At 35.8% G+C, this 19982-nt stretch overlaps 2 protein-coding genes across 9 annotated transcripts in view; one reads left to right on the forward strand and one right to left on the reverse strand.

Moving 5' to 3' along the window:
* LOC132562096 (protein amalgam-like) overlaps positions 1-19982 on the forward strand; it is a 414615-nt gene that overhangs the window by 278956 nt on the left and 115677 nt on the right. The gene's annotated exons all lie outside the window — the stretch shown is intronic.
* LOC132562092 (UPF0235 protein C15orf40 homolog) lies at positions 9106-19976 on the reverse strand. Its single transcript, XM_060226821.1, has 4 exons — positions 19820-19976; positions 18771-18903; positions 10225-10352; positions 9106-9906 (listed from the first exon to the last, which is right to left on the reverse strand). Exons 1-4 carry the CDS (start codon positions 19946-19948, stop codon positions 9814-9816), a joined length of 483 nt encoding a protein of 160 aa, XP_060082804.1. The 5' UTR covers positions 19949-19976; the 3' UTR covers positions 9106-9813.

Here is a 19982-nt window from a genome sequence, read left to right on the forward strand (position 1 = left end):
TTAGAGACAGTTTCGTATTTAAATATCTTCAATTTCTGCAGCATTTACTTCACACAACCAGTAATTTTCTATTGTTGGTGAGTTCTGCGGTGCTCCGTCTTCGGTGGGTGGCGTTCATATTTGTTTTCCGTTAAATTATGTTTTATGGGAAATTTTGAGAATCAATGCCCCGTTTAAGATCTTTTACTTACCGTGGGCGCTTACGTGTAAAACCCTCAACGTGTTTCCCAAGTCAGAGGTTGTTTATGAGAAGGAACATATGCCTAAGGAGAATTCTTTGAAACATGGTTCTTGTCAAATTTGTTTTCAGTAGTTCCGACCAGAAAATTCAATCAATTCATTGAATGTGTGACATCTACGCTTATATCATAATGTCGAAAAATGTCTTCCTCAACACGATTCTGAATGTTCAAAGGGTTTACCAACGTCTCCCGGTAATTTCGTATCAATGAAATCCGTGATTTGGGAGGTTTAGATTTGAAAATGAGGACCCATTTGGGTCGTTTGTCCTTATTTGGAAACGATAAATCCGAGAACTGTCTCTTTGAAGTTTTAATTAAAAGCCGTTATATTCAAATAAAATAAACTGATAATACAAAACATAATGTGATCAATTATCAATATATTAAATCACTCCTTTTCTAAAATTAATTTGCGATTCCTAACTTTTGTCATAAAAAATGTACGTATTCCTTCCGCAATCCGACAGATACCCGAATTAAACTCGAGTCAAATTGCTGAAGGTGGTTTTAATCAAACTGATTAATTTCGGAATGATAAAGGAGTTTATACCCAGATTTGTAAACGGGTTTTTAATCGCAGTAATTAAAGGGTTTATACTCGGATTGATAAACGGGTTTATACTCGGATTAATAAACGGGTTTATACCCGGATTTGTAAACGGGTTTTTACTCAGATTGATAAAGGAGTTTATACCCAGATTTGTAAACTGGTTTTTACCCGCCGTAATTAAAGGGTTTATACCCGGATTAATAAACGGGTTTATACTCGGATTGATAAACGGGTTTATACTCGGATTGATAAAAGGGTTTATACCCGGATTAATAAACGGGTTTATACTCGGATTGATAAACGGGTTTATACTCGGATTGATAAACGGATTTTTACTCGAATTAATAAACGGGTTTAAGTCCAAAAGCTACTTTTCGTGACGTCAACACAGCGCTTGCTGAATATATTTGTTGACAGTATTGCATTACAGACGGCAGAAATTTAAATGAAAAATAAATAACGAAAAATTTCACAATTTGTTGAAATAAAAGGACTCGAAAAACACGAAAAAGGCAACAGATATAGCCGTGAAGATTTCCCGTCAAACCAGACGAATTTTCCAGTGCTGGATTGGATAGATTGCTCTTGAAACTTTTTTCTGACACAAAACACTAAATGAATGGTACTGTACAGCAGCATGTGCAAGTACTTCATATTTACTGTGTTGGATTTTAACAATATTAATTAAATCATCAATTCAGATCAACAGCATCATTTTTCATTGCTATTGTTGACAGAAAATGATGATTTTGTAAAGTGAAATTTTTTGGCAAATGTCATATAATAAAACAGTTATCGACTAAAAAACCCTTTTCAGGAGATATAGGTTTTGTCAACATGCAGTTTCACCAATAATCATTATAGCCATTGTTCACGATAAATTTCTTGCACAGACATGTGCTTGTAACAACTTAAACCTAGAATAGTTCAATGAAAATTTAGCATGCCCCAATATCCCTATCCCTGCCTGTCCACGCAATATAAGAAAGTGTAATCTACTTTTACAAAGAGGAAAGAAATATTTATATAAGTATATATCTGGCATTCATAGTCGACATGAATGACAGAACTTTGCAGAAAATATTAGAGTGCGCGCCAATTTTTTATTAATGTCATTTTTGCCACGTAATAAGATCTAAAATGAATTTTCATTTCATACGAGATTTTATAAAAATGAATCTTACCAGGTTTTTTCAAAATGTCTTCGAATCTTAGCGAGCAAAAAGTTTCATAATCTCGCACGTGAGAAGATACTTTTATCACACAAAGCGAATATGTTACATTTCGACAAATTTTAAAGAAAAAACGTGAAGGACAAACCTAAACGGAGGCATTTTTAATTCACTACGTAGCGTCACTGTTCATATTATGACATGCCTGGAACAGCCAATAAAATGAGATTTTGTATCTTCAAGATTACAAATGATATACATGGCTGGTTGGATATACGCAAGTGCGTAACGTTGTTCCAAAATTATCAGATATATGAAACTTACGAGATTTAATAAATTATGGGACCCATCTAAATTTTGACTTTCGTTTCAATCACTTCAGATATTCCTTGGTAGCCTCCTATGCTTCAAAATTTAGATAGACCATTGCCATCACTGATGAACCCTAAAAGGACGCAACAGCTGTATGATGCACTTTTATTCCTTTTTAGCTTTACTGTATCTAACTCTAACTTTGTATTAAAAAATGTTATTCACAACTGTGTCTTTTGTATATCTTTTGTAACCTTCTAAAGTTCATTCATATACGTGGCTCATGCGGAGCGAGTCTCACACCAAACTTTTATCTAACTACTGTACAGATGAACTTTCAAAACGTCATTATATGTCTGGGAGACATTTTTATCGGTACATGAAATATAAAATTAAGTAAGGAACATAATAAAAACTTTTTTTCTTGAAGTTCAGAATTTTTAATAAATAGACTAGTCCTGCTATTAACATGAGACGATATTTTGCTGTTGATATTAATAACAGAATATGTGATGCGCCAGTCAGAGGTGTCTATATCAATCTGTGTTACTTCGCTCTATGTTCCAGCTTAAACATCTCACCGAGATATTTTATGATAACTTAAGTGTTTTTCAATGGCTATTACATCTGTCGTGCTTTTTAGGAGTGATACGCGTCGCCACAGGTATAGTAAAAGAACAATTTGATCAACGCAGGATTTTGCGAGTACAATGAATTCCAGGATTCCTGATCATTCTGTTCTGGGTTTAACAGACTATCATCCTATCTTTATGTCCATATTGACATTATAACAATATTAAAGATAAATTCAACGTCGCTCTGTATCGTTTGGATGGGGAAAGTACACGTTTTATATATCTTAATGACAAACAGCATGTCTGACTCTCTTGTCACAGTCTTTCCACTTTTACAAGGAGAAACATTGATTTAGTCCTTACAGAACAGATGAACAATGATATCAGTAACGATATATCAGAATGAAAAAAATATTTAGACAATTCTTACAGCTAGAAACACAAATTACTGAACTGAATAGGAAAATATGGCGTTAAAATGACTTTAAAAATTCGATAATGTAGTCTTCATGCATGATTTGTACTTCAAACACGATAGCAATGGGTCGACTCCATTCGAACCTAGTCTCCTAACTCGGTAAACAGGGGCCGACCTGTTACGTTGTTCTTATTCACTAATACGATTCAATCACGACAAGTTGATAGGGGAGGACAAATCGAACACAGTTGTTAAAAACAGATATTACTGACATAGTACCTTCAGTGTTTCTGTGATGTTCACTTGAAAAGATGCGTCTTCGAGTAAAGAGTCTTTAAATAAAACATTAAGGCTATGATATCATCAGGAATTAGACATGATGTTCAGTGTAGGATGTTTGTGTTAGTTATGAGAGCACTGGCTTTGATCAACCTGTGTTACTGTCGCACAAGGTGCTTGTTCCAGTGATCAGCTATGCTTGTCCCTCACGTTTCCGCTTTCGTGTACAAAATCTGTCACCGAGCACGTCATTTATTTAGAGTTATTACAAAATTTTGAAAACAAACATTAAAAAATCAGCAAGAAGCGTGCATGGTTCGCAATAAATCGCCCGTTACGTGTATCTGATATTGGTGGATCAGTAACACACAGTAGTATACATCGACAAGTCACGCACGTTCTGGGAATAAAGGGGCACAAGTAAACTGTGAGGAAATATTCACTATATACAGGCATGCTCACTGACTATTTGCATTGGTTCCTGGAAGGAAACGAAGGGGATAAAATTATGATATCAATATCTAGAACAAAAAGTTCGATTTTTTTAAAAGAAAGACAAAAACTAAATAAATAAAAGGCAGCATCTTCGGAACACAATGGTTCTGGTTCCGGTGCCGCTAGCAATTCGAAGACATCCGATAATTAATTGGTTTGTGACACAAACAACTTACTAGTCGCTGGTCCTATGTAAGCCCTCTTAAGATGAATCATGAGTTTGTTTGTTTGGTTGGTTTTTTATATGCTGCAGAACACAGGTACTTTTCATAACATTTTGCCAAGGGTGTCAAAAAGACAATACTCTCCTATGCTTGAAACACAAATTATTGTAACCTTTACCACGATTGTAACTGGATATGTCTGCAGCCACAGTTGGCATCTGATTAGCGGAGGTAGCTGCAGCCGTTATTGTAACCACGGTTACACTAGTGGGTACATCTGAACCAGCAGTGTTACCGATTGACAATAGTAGGAAACCTTGTCGATAATAATAGCTTTGTCATTCATTCGTGTAACTTGGGTTGGACGTCAAAATTAATTTAGTCTCAAAGACATAAAAACTACCGAGCAGTGTCCCAGTCATGGGATATCTGTTTGTAAGAAATGTATAATGCCATACCAACCATGCATGGTGAAAATATCATGTATATTTCGACCACGAAATGGAAAATGAAACGCGCAAAATGTAGTTCCCGATTTGTTTTGCAGTAATTTTTTATATCTATTTCTACCAATTCCTTGCTTTATCAGCTATATACATTTGTCCATAAGTAAAGTACCGACCGTTTCTTAGATTGGGCTTAAATTTGTTCCCTGTATCCAGGACAAATATTCGATGACAACAGAGTATTAAAGGATGCTGTTTTAGGCATCTAACGAAACTATATACAGTTGACAGGAAAAGTTACAGAACCGGAAGTGCTCTACTGAATCAATATAGTCCGTGATTCTAAAATTGTTTGGTATTTTGGATCACGTGAATTGACTTTTTGTCTGGGATTGCACCACAATTGCTCAATTGGGTTCATGTTCTGCGACATTGCAGGCCATGTGAGTGCCTCCATCATATCTCGGTGGCGATAGTCTTTCACTGGCAGGGCCAATCGGCCAATGGTTGGGCGTCGAAAGGTGGCACAACTCACAGTCGAATGATCCGTGCACGGTACTTTTGCCCATTTAAACTTCCGTCTAGGACATGCAAGCGAAACTTACAGTTTAGAAAAAATGCATCACCAAACAACCATTGCTGTTGTGTCCAGAATGTAATTATCATAGTTTGCTGTATTTCTTGGTCCTCAAACACGGATCCTGTAAATAAGGGATTTCATGAGACTGAATATTCCAGATCCGGTGATCACGTGCCCAAGACAGCCTTGCCTGTTTGTGTCTTTCAGTAATCTTTCAGCATTTGTCAATTTTGAGATATAATACAAGCATGTGAATGTATTACCGGTAATACCAAACGCTGCTTTCTATGGCAGAGTAAACCTGTGTTTAGTTAGGGTACCCCAGATTAATCCGGTCTATTGTTTAGTTGAGTGTGCACATGACGCTTGATAGCATGCAGCAGCAAACACCAATGTAAACACTGCACGGAGTACGACAAAGTTTACCTTCACAAACGATAAAATCTGTCTTGATTAAAATCTTCATGCTGAAAAAGATGGTCCCTTATCTATGACAAAGTGTATGAATTAAAACATTTCCTCAAATTCCTGACTTTGTCAGTTTTGCTTATTAGTTAACGGCATTTCACTACAGGTCATACCATCACGCCCTGATATCGTCACCAAAACAGGCGTTGGTACAGACAGTCAAATCATCGTCGAGATAGTTATTTTACGGTGATAAAACCAGGTTACATATACTCGTGATTGTTGTAAATGGGTATTTTTCAATCGTTCATTATCCTACAAGTTACAAAAAAACAATCGTTAAATATAGTATTTTGTAATTTTTTATAAATAATTAATGAGATACCGTTTACGGTTACCACTTATTGATTTTTGGTTTATATTTTCTTACCTTCGTAAGAACATTTGTTGACAGAGAAACGCATATGCAAGATTTGACTGTGATAATGTTATTTTTAAAAATGTGATATTTTCTGTTCCTAAAGTGACGGTGTAAAAAGGATCAATACATTAGTTTTTCTATGACGGATGAAAATGTTCCTTTGGACGCCTCAAATCAAAGAAACCCTGATTGGACCTCGCGTTAATCGATTGGGGACGCGAGGGGAAAGGGTTTCTCGGGGACGATTCCCACAGTGGAGTTGTCAACACTGCGACGTGGCCTGCATAATTGATTTAGGTGGGAACTGCGTTGTGGGACCCCAAGCCGATAGTAAAACTAGTTCCCGACATCGGTCCGTGCAATACAAGGCTGCTCTCCTTACGTACAACAATTATATACACTTCGCCATATGATACATGACAAATTGCCACAAATATATTTATGGCTAAAAATGTTTTACATTCAAATCTGACTTTTTCCTCATTTCCATTTCCATGAATATTTCTGACAGTCATGCCCAATCTTAGTTCTAAATTCCTATAAAAATAAACTTTTTTTCTCGAATACTGGATTAAGTTTAGTACAAATGGGTAAGTTCTCATAAAACTGTCATGCCTACATGCGGGATCGTAAATACGGCATTAGTGGCTTAAACAGTTGCCCTGGACCCCTTGTCAGCTTCACAATTTTCAGTAGGAAACAAGGTTTATATAAAATTTGCAAAAGAGAAAAATCAAACTAACGGAAAATTGGATTTCACAAACAAATATCCCTCAAATACGATTTGTTACCTGATAAAGTTAATTTTTCTTAATTGATATAAATATATCGATTGTACAAGCTACAATCATTTACATGTATGTTTTCACGACTTTATTTTATCTCATTATCAACAGCTGACTTATAGATCTATTGATATTACAAAGATGTAAAAATAGACACGAAGCACTTACAATTGCAAATGTTGTCGAGTGACTTAGGAAAACAAGTTCTCACTTCACTGAACTTGCAGGTCAGGATTTCCGTATATACAGCTAAATGTTGACATTATAGCCAGTCAGAATGTCTCTAAACCATAAGAGCCCCATCAGCTGTTATCAAGACTTTGGAGAAAGTGTTTGTTGGTTTAAGCTGATTGGTTATAAGTATAGACAAGATAGAAATCCAAAATGGTGTTACTGGAAGTAGGAGATCAATACCAAAGGATGCATCAGATTGTCTCGATTTTCAAGCAGGATAAGACCACATTAGTCGCCTCAATCTGAAGGTTTGAATGGATTATTCTACACTCGATTTTGATGGAATCATTCTACACTGGATTTCTCAGCAGAGTAGAAATACTTTACATCCCTTTAAGACTTTATATCATTTTAAACTCGATTAATCAACGGAATCATTCTATACACGAATTCCGAGTAGGGTAGGACCTATGTAAACCCCTCTATGAGTTTGATGGAATTATTTTACACTCCATTTTCCAGCATTACATCTCTATAACCAATGGAATCAATGATTGATGGAATCATTCGACATTCAATTTCCCAGCAGGGTAAGGACATATAACATCCCCTCTAAAAGTTTGCTTATTCTACATTATTTCCAAAGAAGGGTAGGGCCACATTAGTCGCCTCGAACTAAGGATTCCATGATTCTACACTTATGCGATTTGAGATGACAGATTTCCTCTGAAGTTGTATCAGTAAATGGTTGTAAAACGTCGTCTGCTTCCTAAAGAATCGGACACCTTTGGACATATCACAGATTCCTCTGAGTTAACAAGGTTCGAAAGAAAATTCTGCATCATGTTGGATTCGTTTTCAAAAACAGAAAAACGCATTCAATGTCTGAACACTGCTTCGCTAAGTGGACCGTAGAGATTCTGTAGACATTTTTCAGGCCTATGACGCAGTCGTACAAATGTTTATTCCTCCACAGAGACGAATTCATAGTGAGGTACACCGACCAACAGTATATACCGCGTGAAAAGAACCAACACGATATCGCCGATGCTATTCGTTAAACTTTCGGAAAGTACCTTTGAAATTTCGTAAAATGTTGTAACTCGAATTTAAACTTTTCAGTACATTTATACAGGCAATCGCAAACCTTCATTAAAGGTGAATTTGTCAACAAGTTATAGGATATTATTCAAAATTAACCTATCAACTACCAAGTATCCAATCAAACCACGTAAACACTGCTTAATACGATTGTCATGGAAACTACACTAACCGACAATACAGATACCAGTGATGTTTACGAAGACTACGTTCATTAAATAAGTACATAAATATTGATTTCAAGATGTTCATGAACCCGTTGGAATACCATACCTAATCTAACAGCGTTTGGACCGATATAATTGAGAACACAACACTTTGTAACTTTGAATTCTGACATCATAAATCAGATGTCTGTTGAACGTGTAAGATGTTGTATTAGTAACTGATATGGAAAAATTCAAGAGCAGTGCCCCATGTTAAGTCAAAATTTGTATACTAAATCTAGCAGAAACAAACGAGTGGGGACTCCAATAGGAATACTAGTACCCTTGTTTTTATAATGTTACCGAGTATAATAAGTGTCTCACGATGTTAAGCGTGATTGTAATTAACATAACGGTACAGCTACTCGGTGCATTAGCGGGAGCCTGCATCTTAATCAGACTCCAATTAGATAGAAAATCTGTAAAATTGATGGAACAAGCTGTAGAGATGTTCCTTTTCGAGCTTGATAATGTAAAGGGATACAGGTTTTTGAAAGTATGTGTCATGTTTTGGATCAGTCTTTCCCTTCCCGCGTATCTAATCCCGATTGCAAAATGTTATATATAATAAAATCATGCTGCGCATTAACATGTACCTTGTTGACACTTTCGATAGTTTAGATGCCGTGATTTTACCAAAAGCTTGAAATAAAAAAGCCGTTTTTTCACTGAATTGGTAAATAATTCATAGTTTTCTCTTTTATTTTCAAAATGTGTTTTTCGCGATTTTTATTCCATCCTCGAAAATAACAAAACTAGATACAGAACTAGTTACAGAATGGTTATCGTTTAATACTGTCATATCTCATATCTTTACTTGAGTAAATAATTTTTGAAAATGCAATAATATATTACACAGATTCACACCTAAAACGTAATTATTATATCTGATCTGAAAAGTACCTCAATCGACAATGTTTATCACATACGTACTGAAGCATGCTATTTACCTGTTCAAAATTATAAGAAACCAGATACAAATTTTACAAACACAAACTGAAAAGAGAATCATTAGGGCTGTGTATATTTACTTATAGGCAAGGTGAATTCATACAAAAATGAAAAAATCATCGGCAGGATAGTATCAAGCATAGACTTTAGTAATTCTTTGGTGTTAAATACGGCTAACTTTATTATGTTCCGTAGTTTCTTTTTTTAAATGTGACTAGCGGTAACAAACGAAACGTCTTACATACTTATTCCACCTGTTGTGATATGTAAGCTGTCTATAAATAACAGCAGCTTTAGTAATTCCGATAGTGATGCATTCTAACTATCAAAGCACTCAAGGCAACTCACCCGCTGAAAAACAACTACAGATTATCTGAAAGATCTTGGTATTGAGGAAAACGTAGTGTCATTTATCATTTCATTACGATATTTTTTATATCTTTATGCGGAATCCTTGCCACCTCTGGACCGGGATTCGTCTGTCCGTGATTATGGCCGTCTCCTGGTGGTCGTTTGCGCACCTTCATAGCTTCTTCACCCGTTGTCAACTTGAGAGCCGAGTTTGTCGAGCACCGACTGTCTGTCCATTCCACTGACTACGACCACCTTCTGTCGTGATCTGGAACCCTGAATAGACCATAAATACGTATATTCAAATATTGTCTACAAATTCCACCTCGATGGAAGTAATTAAGTACCGTCATTAGAAATCATTTTTTCAAGTATAATACAGATTACTGTCAAAGTATCGCTATTCTTCAGTCAATTTGTAGGACGAAGCACATTTTTTCGACAAAGTTTAAATGAATTTAATTTCAAATCTTTAAAATTACGATTTACATTTACAAAACTTTGAGTTAACATCCATTCAATGTATGGTTCTTTATACTCCGATCCATGTGTCGGTAAAAGCTGCTGTTGAATGTGAACTTGTTTGTGTTTTACCTTATCCAACGAAACATCTGTTTTCCTTACACCTAATACCTTGGACAGATATTTCACTAATACTGTGTTCGCTTCTCCGTCAACAGGTGGAGCTGCAATCTGTATACCCACTCTTTCCTCCCCGATACCTGCAATATCCATCAACGATTGTAAGCGCTGCATTCATCAAATTTCATCCGTAGACATATGTATACATCCCTTTATTTATATTGTAACTCATCTGTAACAGAGGCTATTATCTATTTCAATCCCTCCGCTAGTATTCGAACCCGGAACCTCTAGCTCGAACTAAAAAGAAGTTCTCTCTAGTCAAAAGGTACTTTTTGGCTAGTATTTTACTAGGAAATTTCACATTAAACGTACACTGTGACAACAAAGGAAGTTCGAAACAACACATTATACCATATATAAAGTGTCATGTATAAGTTAAATAATTCCGTTAATTGATTTGTTGCCTAAATCAATAGCTATTAGAGTCGTGGAAGTCTTATTTATCCCGTTTATCTATCTTTTTGTAACAATGTGTAATGATATTAGGGAAATGCTTTTATAGTGCTATCATAATGGAATGTGTAATGATATTAGGGAAACGCTTTTATAGTGCTATCATAATGGAATGTGTAATGATATTAGGGAAACGCTTTTATAGTGCTATCATAATGGAATGTGTAATGATATTAGGGAAACGCTTTTATAGTGCTATCATAATGGAATGTCATTACATGGTAACAGTAACATTAAACACAAGTCCGGTCACAATATATCAACAGCGGATTAACCAGGCCGTGTTCCAGTGTTGAGAGAAAACAATTTGGTTTGTCACTTCTAAGAGACAGGTCCCATAACCTTTCTCATCTAGGCTGACAATCTCAAAAACAGTTGTTTTTCTTCTTTTTGCAATATTTGGACAGCAGATGCTGCTCTATGGCCATATACATAAGACAGTACCTTCTATCTGGGATGATCTCGTGGATATGTGTGTTAAAGCTTAATTCAGATGCTGGTAGATAATACAAGAAAAGTGTGCTGTTTACCAAATGCCAAACGGCCATTTTATTCTCATCTGATGTCGGAAAGACATCTTTTCGAGTGTACGTGTCAGTACAATTTCATAAATTTGTTTCTTTTTCTGTACAATTATGTCTGTTTACAGAAGCAATTGTATGATTTTAACGTATATACACTGTAATCACACATCTTCAGCCCTATTGTTTTTACCTTGTGACTCAAATGTTTCTGAAATCTAGAGTCATTGGTTGTGATCAAAACACGTAAATGTCACTAGATCTCCGCAGGGTACTTTGGATTATGTAACGAAGAAAGAACACAATGCATTAGGTTGCAATTCTTTATATCTACCTCCAAGGACACATACTGCCGTCACTTCAATATAATCCCAACATGAGACGTATGAACACGGTCCTTGATCTGATATCACTGCGCATGTCAAAGGAACCATCAAATGTATCTAATGATCTCTTCAGCAACGATTTCCAGCGTCCGTGATATTAGAAAATGACAAAGATGTCGTGTCGTGAATGTGGCTTCAATCAAAGGATATATGAAATATATCTTCTTTTCTTCATTCCTGCGACTTTAATCCTCCGTCAAAGTGCCAGATCTTATCGGCTCTGAAACACAATATCTCTTTACCGCATGATTAATTTTGGCCTTGTAGTACAATGTAATATAACAATCAAATTATAAAGTTAAAAACACCGGAATGGACAGTATCAAGATCCTCTTCCTCATTTCCGCGCGACAGACATACATTCCTTTCTTAAATCCTTTCGAGGACAGTTCAATTGGTTTACAATAAACTGGAGATGCAGATAGTCCCAAGATGGCTTCTATATATATACATATTGATGTAACATTCAACATGCTGAGGATGGCAATACGGCAGTACATGTACAATTCAATATTAAACAGTCAAGATGGAGAACGTTCTCGTCATACCTGACAGACGGAAATCAGTCTTAGTACATGATACTGGACAGACGGAAGTCCATGTCACGTTACTTCGTATATCGGACAGTCAGAAATCTATATCACAGACCGACAAACTGCAAAGCGGATGCTTGTCATTTTATCCGGAATACTGGACAGATGGACGTTACAGTCACATTAACCGACAAACTAATTGGACGTTATTCCTATCCAGGTCAAACGGAAGCCCTAGTCATATTAGCCGATATATCAAACAGACAAATTAAGGCCTGGTCATTAAAGACAATAAACGAAGCTAAAATGTTAGAGCGATATTCATAGATGAAATGGACAAATGGAAGTCTTCGTCATATTAGCCGAAAAACTTCATGGATGGAAGTTAGTGATAATTGCCGAAACACTGGACGGACGGAAGTCCTTGTCTTAGAAGCCGGCAAACTTCACTGACGGGAGTTCACATCATACATGTATTACCGACATACGAATTAAATGAAAGTCTTAGTCATATCGTTCGGAATACTAAACAGACGGAAGGCTTAGTCATTTTAGTCGGAATGCTGTATTGGCCGATATATCTCAGTGTTTGGGCCCTAATAAAACGAGTGTTTAAAACACTATTGAATAACACGCTTTTACTGGAGGTTCCATGTTTGCTAAACCTGGTATTGCGTTCATATGTCATAATACATTTGTCTAAATATAATTGTTCGATCAAACAGATAATTTCAAATAGATTTTGATTAAAACAAACTGTTACTTGCCCTCAAATACTATAGATGTCACCATGTGACTATTGTTGTCGTACTATATTGTATATATATTGAAGGGAGAAGTCGATCATAAGTTGGTAAAACTTACAGACCAACCTCTTTGACATGTTTTTTTGTCAATAAAATATGTTTAAACTTCAAACTTATGGCCTATGAAATAAACATCCATTCTGAAAGTTTTCTTATTGCAGTACATAACAATTTCCGTGTGTAATAAAATTAAGGTCCGGAAAGGTAAAATGTTTTATCACAAAAACTTGTGAAAAGTGTGATTGTGTTTTATAAGTAACATATAGACATCCATTTGATGTATTTGCAGTAGTTAGCGAGAATTGTGCACAATAGTTGGAATCTTTTTAATAATCGTTCACCATGTCAGAAATCAACCACTCCATCAGTAAGAATTTTTAACCACAAAATCTTGAACATATGTGTAATATTTAAAACGTTTTCTCTTGATAGCAGCTGAACCATCAAAACCAATCACGGGTCCCAGAACGATTCCTCTGCGCCAGAACAAGACACTCAAATGTCTCAAAAGATAAACTCGTTGCCATAAATTATCGCCGTTACTGCACGCCTCGTTTACAAAGCAGCGGTATATTACAATTTGGATTACAGGGCAATATTTCATAACGAAGAGTGTGTGTCGGTATAAATACATTTAATAAGATTAATCATTTTGGATAAGTGACGTATTGAAGGTGTCTCTCTTCTCCCTTCTGTCCCTGGTGACTACAAGTTACGGTAAACACTGCCTCCAGTCGACTTAACGCTACAATTGCTAAACCATAAATCACAGACAGAAATTTGTTTAACCATAAATAGGCTAAGCGTGTGAGATTCATGTTTCACCCATTACTCATTTCTATTCATAATAGCAAAGAAAAAAATATCTCCAAATATTGAAGTCGTATAGCTGGAAAGTCGATACATTCCTCTATGGTTGATTGTTTTTACATTTTTCAACACTTTCATTTACAGTCGAGGAAGGTTCCATACGGTCTAATTACGATCTTAAATTCATGAATAAAAAAATCTGATATTTCCTCATCAATGTATTAATGAAACTTTTTTGTTTTTTATATCTAAATTTAATCCGACTGATATCGGTGTTCATTAGGTTATTCGAAATGGTCTCGTCCAGGCAGTATTATGTTTCATTTGCATTGCTCGTTGAAATGAATGTACTCGGATTCGATTTGAGAAATTTTGTTTTTAGGTAATGAACTTTCGTTTAACAAAGCGAGCTTTGTTTCAAAACTTCAAAACTAACCCTCAAAGTTCAACTGCAATATTCCGTTTATCGGCTACCGTCTCTGGCAATAATATAAGCCAAAAGCACGGTCTGGCTACAGCGCTTTACCGACCTTAGTTAAGCCGTGTTATTTCTGCTATAAATGAGCATTCATTTCTCCATTCTTTCCATGTTTGTTCTCAGTAAACATCAACTGTAAGAAAAAAACCATTTGATATACAGTAACTTTTTACACTTTGATTTTTTATCATTGTTTTTTAAGATATATATAGTAATTTCAATAATGTGCCTTTTTGTTTTGGTATTTCGGTTAACGTGCTGAAATGGTGTTATCTTCACATATTTTATTTTTATCACAGAGCTATGATAATTATTGCTTCATAAGGGAAAGAAATAATGTAAGCTCAAGAAATTCTAACTCCGAGTTTCGAAAATGGCTCTTTTCTTTCAGCGTGAAAATATCAAATAGTCCATAAACAAATATCTTCACAAACTAAAAAATTGTTGTGAATTTCGCTTTCCTTTTTAAAGTCAGGAGACAAGTTTTCGGGATTATAATTTTTTATGCTATTTGCAGATGCAATTAGTGAATAACGTGTATATAAAAATATAGGATCTAACTGCTGAATCGACGAAAGTCCGCTCACTGTTTGGTGTTGTATACCGTATGTTACATTGAAATTCATTAAGTATCCAGACAAGGAAGTGAAAACTTCACTGCATAGGGCGCCTTTATTGTCCACATTAATTGTGGCTATGAATCCGACATCCCCAGTATACCAGGCGGTCGTTAACACAAGGAGTGTCTCATTTTATATTATCTTTAATATAATATACATCGTTTAAAATATTTCATCTTCGCCCAAAGAAACAAGGTTCAGATTAAATCCTAGACGTTGGCGATAGTTTGTTTGTTGGGTTTATTGCCTCGTGAACGAACAGCCAATGTCATTTTGAGGCAAGGTATCCTCGCAATAGCTGAAGGCTACCACAATGAACACCATACATAAGGCCATACAGAGCAATAAGGGTAAAGTGTCTTGTCCATAGAAATAACACAAACCGGCCAGTTTCTCAGTATCCTGAGATACACAAACCATCCCAGGGAGCAACCAAACCACGCATATTCATGCTACGTAGTCAACTCTCTAACCGACGGAACTATCGCGGCCATTTTTGAGGATAGGAACAGATTATCTCAAAATTAGCAGGAAACTATTAGTCCAGAGTTTACGAGACATCGGGACAATGAACTAGAAATCCTTTAAAACGTCGAATCAACGAAGCAAATTATCATGGATAGTCAGCGCCGAAATGATACCCACAGCGTAACTGATTGTTATTTATAAAAAAATATGTAAAACATGAATATAAAACAGAAGAAATACAATGGAATCGTTCCCAATGTCATCTTTGAAATTGGAAAGAGAAGACGACAAACTCTTCTACATCAGCTGCTTATCCAAATGTTTTCCTACAACAAAACTAACATGGACAGCTTTCCACCAAGCTGTATGATAAACGTGATGATTTTGAATTTCCCTATTGCGAGTTTTCCATATCTGGATAGCAATATCTGTGCATCCCCAATCTATGGTATTTACATGTCACAGTTATTCGATATTCAAGGGCCTGATCCCATTATCATGATTTTCGTGCAAGAAGTCGTCAACTGACGGACAAACTCGTAACACAGTGTTTAAAAAGATGAAGTTGATGAAAGTAATTGGGAAGACTTATGGTCACCAGAGTCATCTCACTGAGAAATATTCTATTTATTTATTTCATATCAAGCTGGACATGTTTGATGCTCGTTAGTGTGCCGAAGTCATGACATTACTTGATTTGATTTACCAAGGTTTACATGGCGGGTGTCGTCGATCAAGCTGAAGACGCTTACTCTTCCGGAACAACTGGTCTTATTCTTTTTGTACTTCTTCAAGAGTCTCCGTGTAAATCTTTCTTTTGTTTATATTTAGCCCTAGTTTATGGAATTCATGTTTGGATTACGATTATGTTAACATGTTGGTATTTTCTTTATCTTTTTATAAGTTGAGAAATACTAACTAACCGTTGAAACATAATCATTATAGAAATCAATTTATTTTACCTTTTTGTCGCTTTGTCATTCGTTTTATCGATATCCAATATCTGGAATGTAACACTTAGATGGAACAGTAATGGCAAGTGGAAGATTGAATAAACTTCTGGTCTCACAAGAGCTTAAATAGACGGTTAGGAGCCAGAACCCTGTATGACGCGAAACGCGATGTGTAACATTTGGACTTAGAAGGTCGATTACATGGAAAGTACTAGTTTATAAAAATAATTACCATTCTATATCATTTCATAGTAAAAAAAAAACATTTGGTCTTGCCAAAATGATGTGGTACATTCTGCATGTTACACAAGCTTTCCAATCTTCTTCTCATCGAGTTGTAAAAAATTCCTAGATTTATTCTAGATAGCACAATTTCAACAGAAAACATCCTTTGTACATTACTGACAAAGACTTAAATCACGCTTCGTGTACTTTAACAACAATTACGTAATTAGACAAGAAGCAAATAAGTTGCATTCATTATTTTGGTTGCATTATACGAAATGAACCAACTAATTAACTAGAAGATATTTGCTAGACATAAATGTCACGTTTCCATGCAAAAGAGTCAAATTTGATGAGAAGTTCTCAAGATGTGATTTGAAACTTGACATGATATGAATGGCTGACATTACAGGTAACATTCTAGGAGCCTCCTTCATTGCCACCATCCCCGTCCTACCCCCATTAAAAATGACGAAAGCATAAAAAAGTTTTGTTTAATTCTGACACTTTTATTATAGGACAATGAAAGAAATGTTCTGATATTCAGTAAGAACCCAGTGATATAGACTGGGGAACCAATACAAGCTTTCAGAGGATATGGAAAAACACGTGTGTAAATAACTAAAACTGACATGCAAGATTTTATGTTCGGAAGACGAAATAAACTAGTATCGTCTGCTCGCACTAATCAGACCATCAAGGGGTTGTCAAGTTATCAGAGGAGCCATTAACTACTGTATTGAAAGATCGATGTTCGGGTGTACAGGCCTGGTCTGTACCAACACAACTACGGACCAAGTGGATAAATCGTTCCCGACTTGTATCAGTTTATCTATTCTATCAAAATAAAGACCTTCAGTCTTAACCTGTCCAGAGTTCAAAATCGCAAAATAAAAATGATATTCACCTGAACGATGTTTTCTCGAATCATCTATATTTAGTCAAACGATGTTTATACATTTTCCTAGATAAGTTAGAAATATCTTGGTCGACATACAATGGTATATTCACCTATGTGCAATTGTTTCTACACAATGGCTTCAGCATTTCTCACTTTCCTTTACATTTTTTAAATGGTTGCCATCACAAATCTCACCAGCACATTACTTGTGATAGGCCTATCGAGAGTAAGGAAAGCCAACCTACCGACAAGTCGCTAGAATGTTGTGTCCATGGAGACTTCTGATCATCAGCTGCACACTAACAACTAATTTAATCCCTGGAAAAATGGTGGATAAAAAAAACAGAATTGGTCTAAACTGAACACTTATCATGGCTGATCCTACCTGGCCAGTATCTTTCAAGGAAATCTTTAACAAAAATATTATTTGATATTGAAGAACACTTTTGGGACTATGAAGAAGGAACAGGCTTTGATAACTTGTCACGATTGTAGTCTGTGTATTTCTGATTTTACCATTACCAATAAACATGTTATGTAATTTACAGACGAACAATAAAATAGGCCATAGAATAGAAATCCTTCGAATACAACAGGTAAAAGTTTTGAATGTGACGTTTCGATGACTACACGGTCATCTAGGTCTCATCAGGCAAATGACCTGTAGTGTGGAGCGTAGTGTGCGATATGGTATGGAATCGACATACTTTTTCGGCTGTACTATAATCTGTGAACATAGTGTGACGAGATGGTCGACAGATCATATAAAAAAATACACAAGATGGTACTTATGTACTGTTGTCAATTCGGCTATGCTTTGTTTAACACTTGGTCATAATTGTGCAAGAGTCTGTGCCCCCTCGTCCTTGTTTAATACTGGCCCGCTGCGGGGTATCCAGATGGCTTCCCAAACCAAAAAGAAAATAGAACCTATTGACGAAGCAGTATTAAGTTTTCTATGTATAACCTCCAACAACCCATCTGAACAGGTTCTATAGCCCGAGCTTCCTCTGACTCATACAACAGAAATAAGACATTTCGACAAACAGATGTCTGGTATGGAGCCAGATTGAACAATTATATGTGGATGAGAACGTAGAATTGTTGTGTGTTGATTCTGTAGCCTATGCCAGACATTTGTCCGTCAAAATGTCTCAAATCTTATGTAAGAACTAACAAATTTCGGAACATCGTTGGTCTTGTAATCATCTTTGGACCCAGACACATGGGCATTGCTTCACAAAATGTAGCTCCTGAGGAGTCGTTGGCAAATTTCCTAAACATAGCGACGGTATGAAGATTTTTATCCTTCACTAACGAAGAGAGACAACTCTTGCTCACCTGTAATACTATTGAATTTAGCTCCGGGTTTTGCCAATACTTTGATAGCGACGGTAGAATTAGAATTGGCGACAACAGCTCCTTCGCTGTCTCCTTTCGATGTTCCAGTATCCGCTGCAGCAAGTGACATTCCCTGTAAATACATAATGTTAGTAATGATAAAACTGAAGTTTAAATGGTAGTAATAGTAGTAATTTAGTGCTGATGAAACTTGACTTCATGAGTCACAAAGTATACATGACACACAAGTACATGTATATTATGTATGTAGTAATGTGTTTTAACACTTGCTGTATACTTTACTAAATAATAAGTAAAAACTATTGTCTAGTTAAACATTCAAAACTGATGAGCAGCATTAAAGGACCCTGTTCTCTGTTGTTTTGATGGATTCGACACGACTTTCAAAGTCAACTGACTTATTAATATGCAGATATGTAAACTATGTATGTGTCAACTTCTATGAAAGAAAAAATAAGAAGTGCACAACAAAGTACATAAGTTGGTTTAACCTACTTTTAGAGAGGTATTTTCTTCATTCAAAGGGAAATTAGAAGATGAAAACTATCCAAATATTAAAGTCGAACGGCCTATTGTAAAGTTTTAGGATTATAAAAACGACAAGCCTAAAAGTAAGGTTTGTACTTAAATTACAATTTCATAACATAATGCAATGCTTTAGTGAAAGCTGACATATTAATTTCTTCTGTCACGTAAAGTCATTTTATCATAATTATGTTTCAGTTTAACCCTCACGTTAAGTGATATCACCGACGTTCACATCACCACTGTCATGTGACAGACAGAACAAATAATGGGACAATTTTCATTTATTCGATGCAGCATTTTAGTGAATAGTGAATAGTTACTATTTCAAATGAAAATTCGATACACTTAATATCAAACACCTACCTCCTATATGTTGTTTAGTAACGAAATTCAAAGGGAAATGAACGATATGTACTAAAACAAACAACAACAAATACTGGTCTGCATGTAGCTACCACATGTCAAACTACAGTAGCCTAACCCACGCTTCTTTTCAGTACCTTTTCGGTTTTCTTTTGTTTCTTTGCCGGCATTTTAGAAGTGGCCGTCGATGAAAAGTAACTAACGCTATATATTGACACCCTCTGACAGATTTCCGATGCCGATTTCATGGGAGACACAATGCTCATTTTCTCTCAATAGAGAGTGAAGGTTTGTGTCGCA

The sequence above is a fragment of the Ylistrum balloti genome, unplaced genomic scaffold (genome assembly GCF_031769215.1).
Source record: "Ylistrum balloti isolate Yb309-2 unplaced genomic scaffold, AGI_CSIRO_Ybal_v1 Utg371338, whole genome shotgun sequence".
In the NCBI taxonomy this organism is placed as follows: Eukaryota; Metazoa; Mollusca; class Bivalvia; order Pectinida; family Pectinidae; genus Ylistrum; species Ylistrum balloti.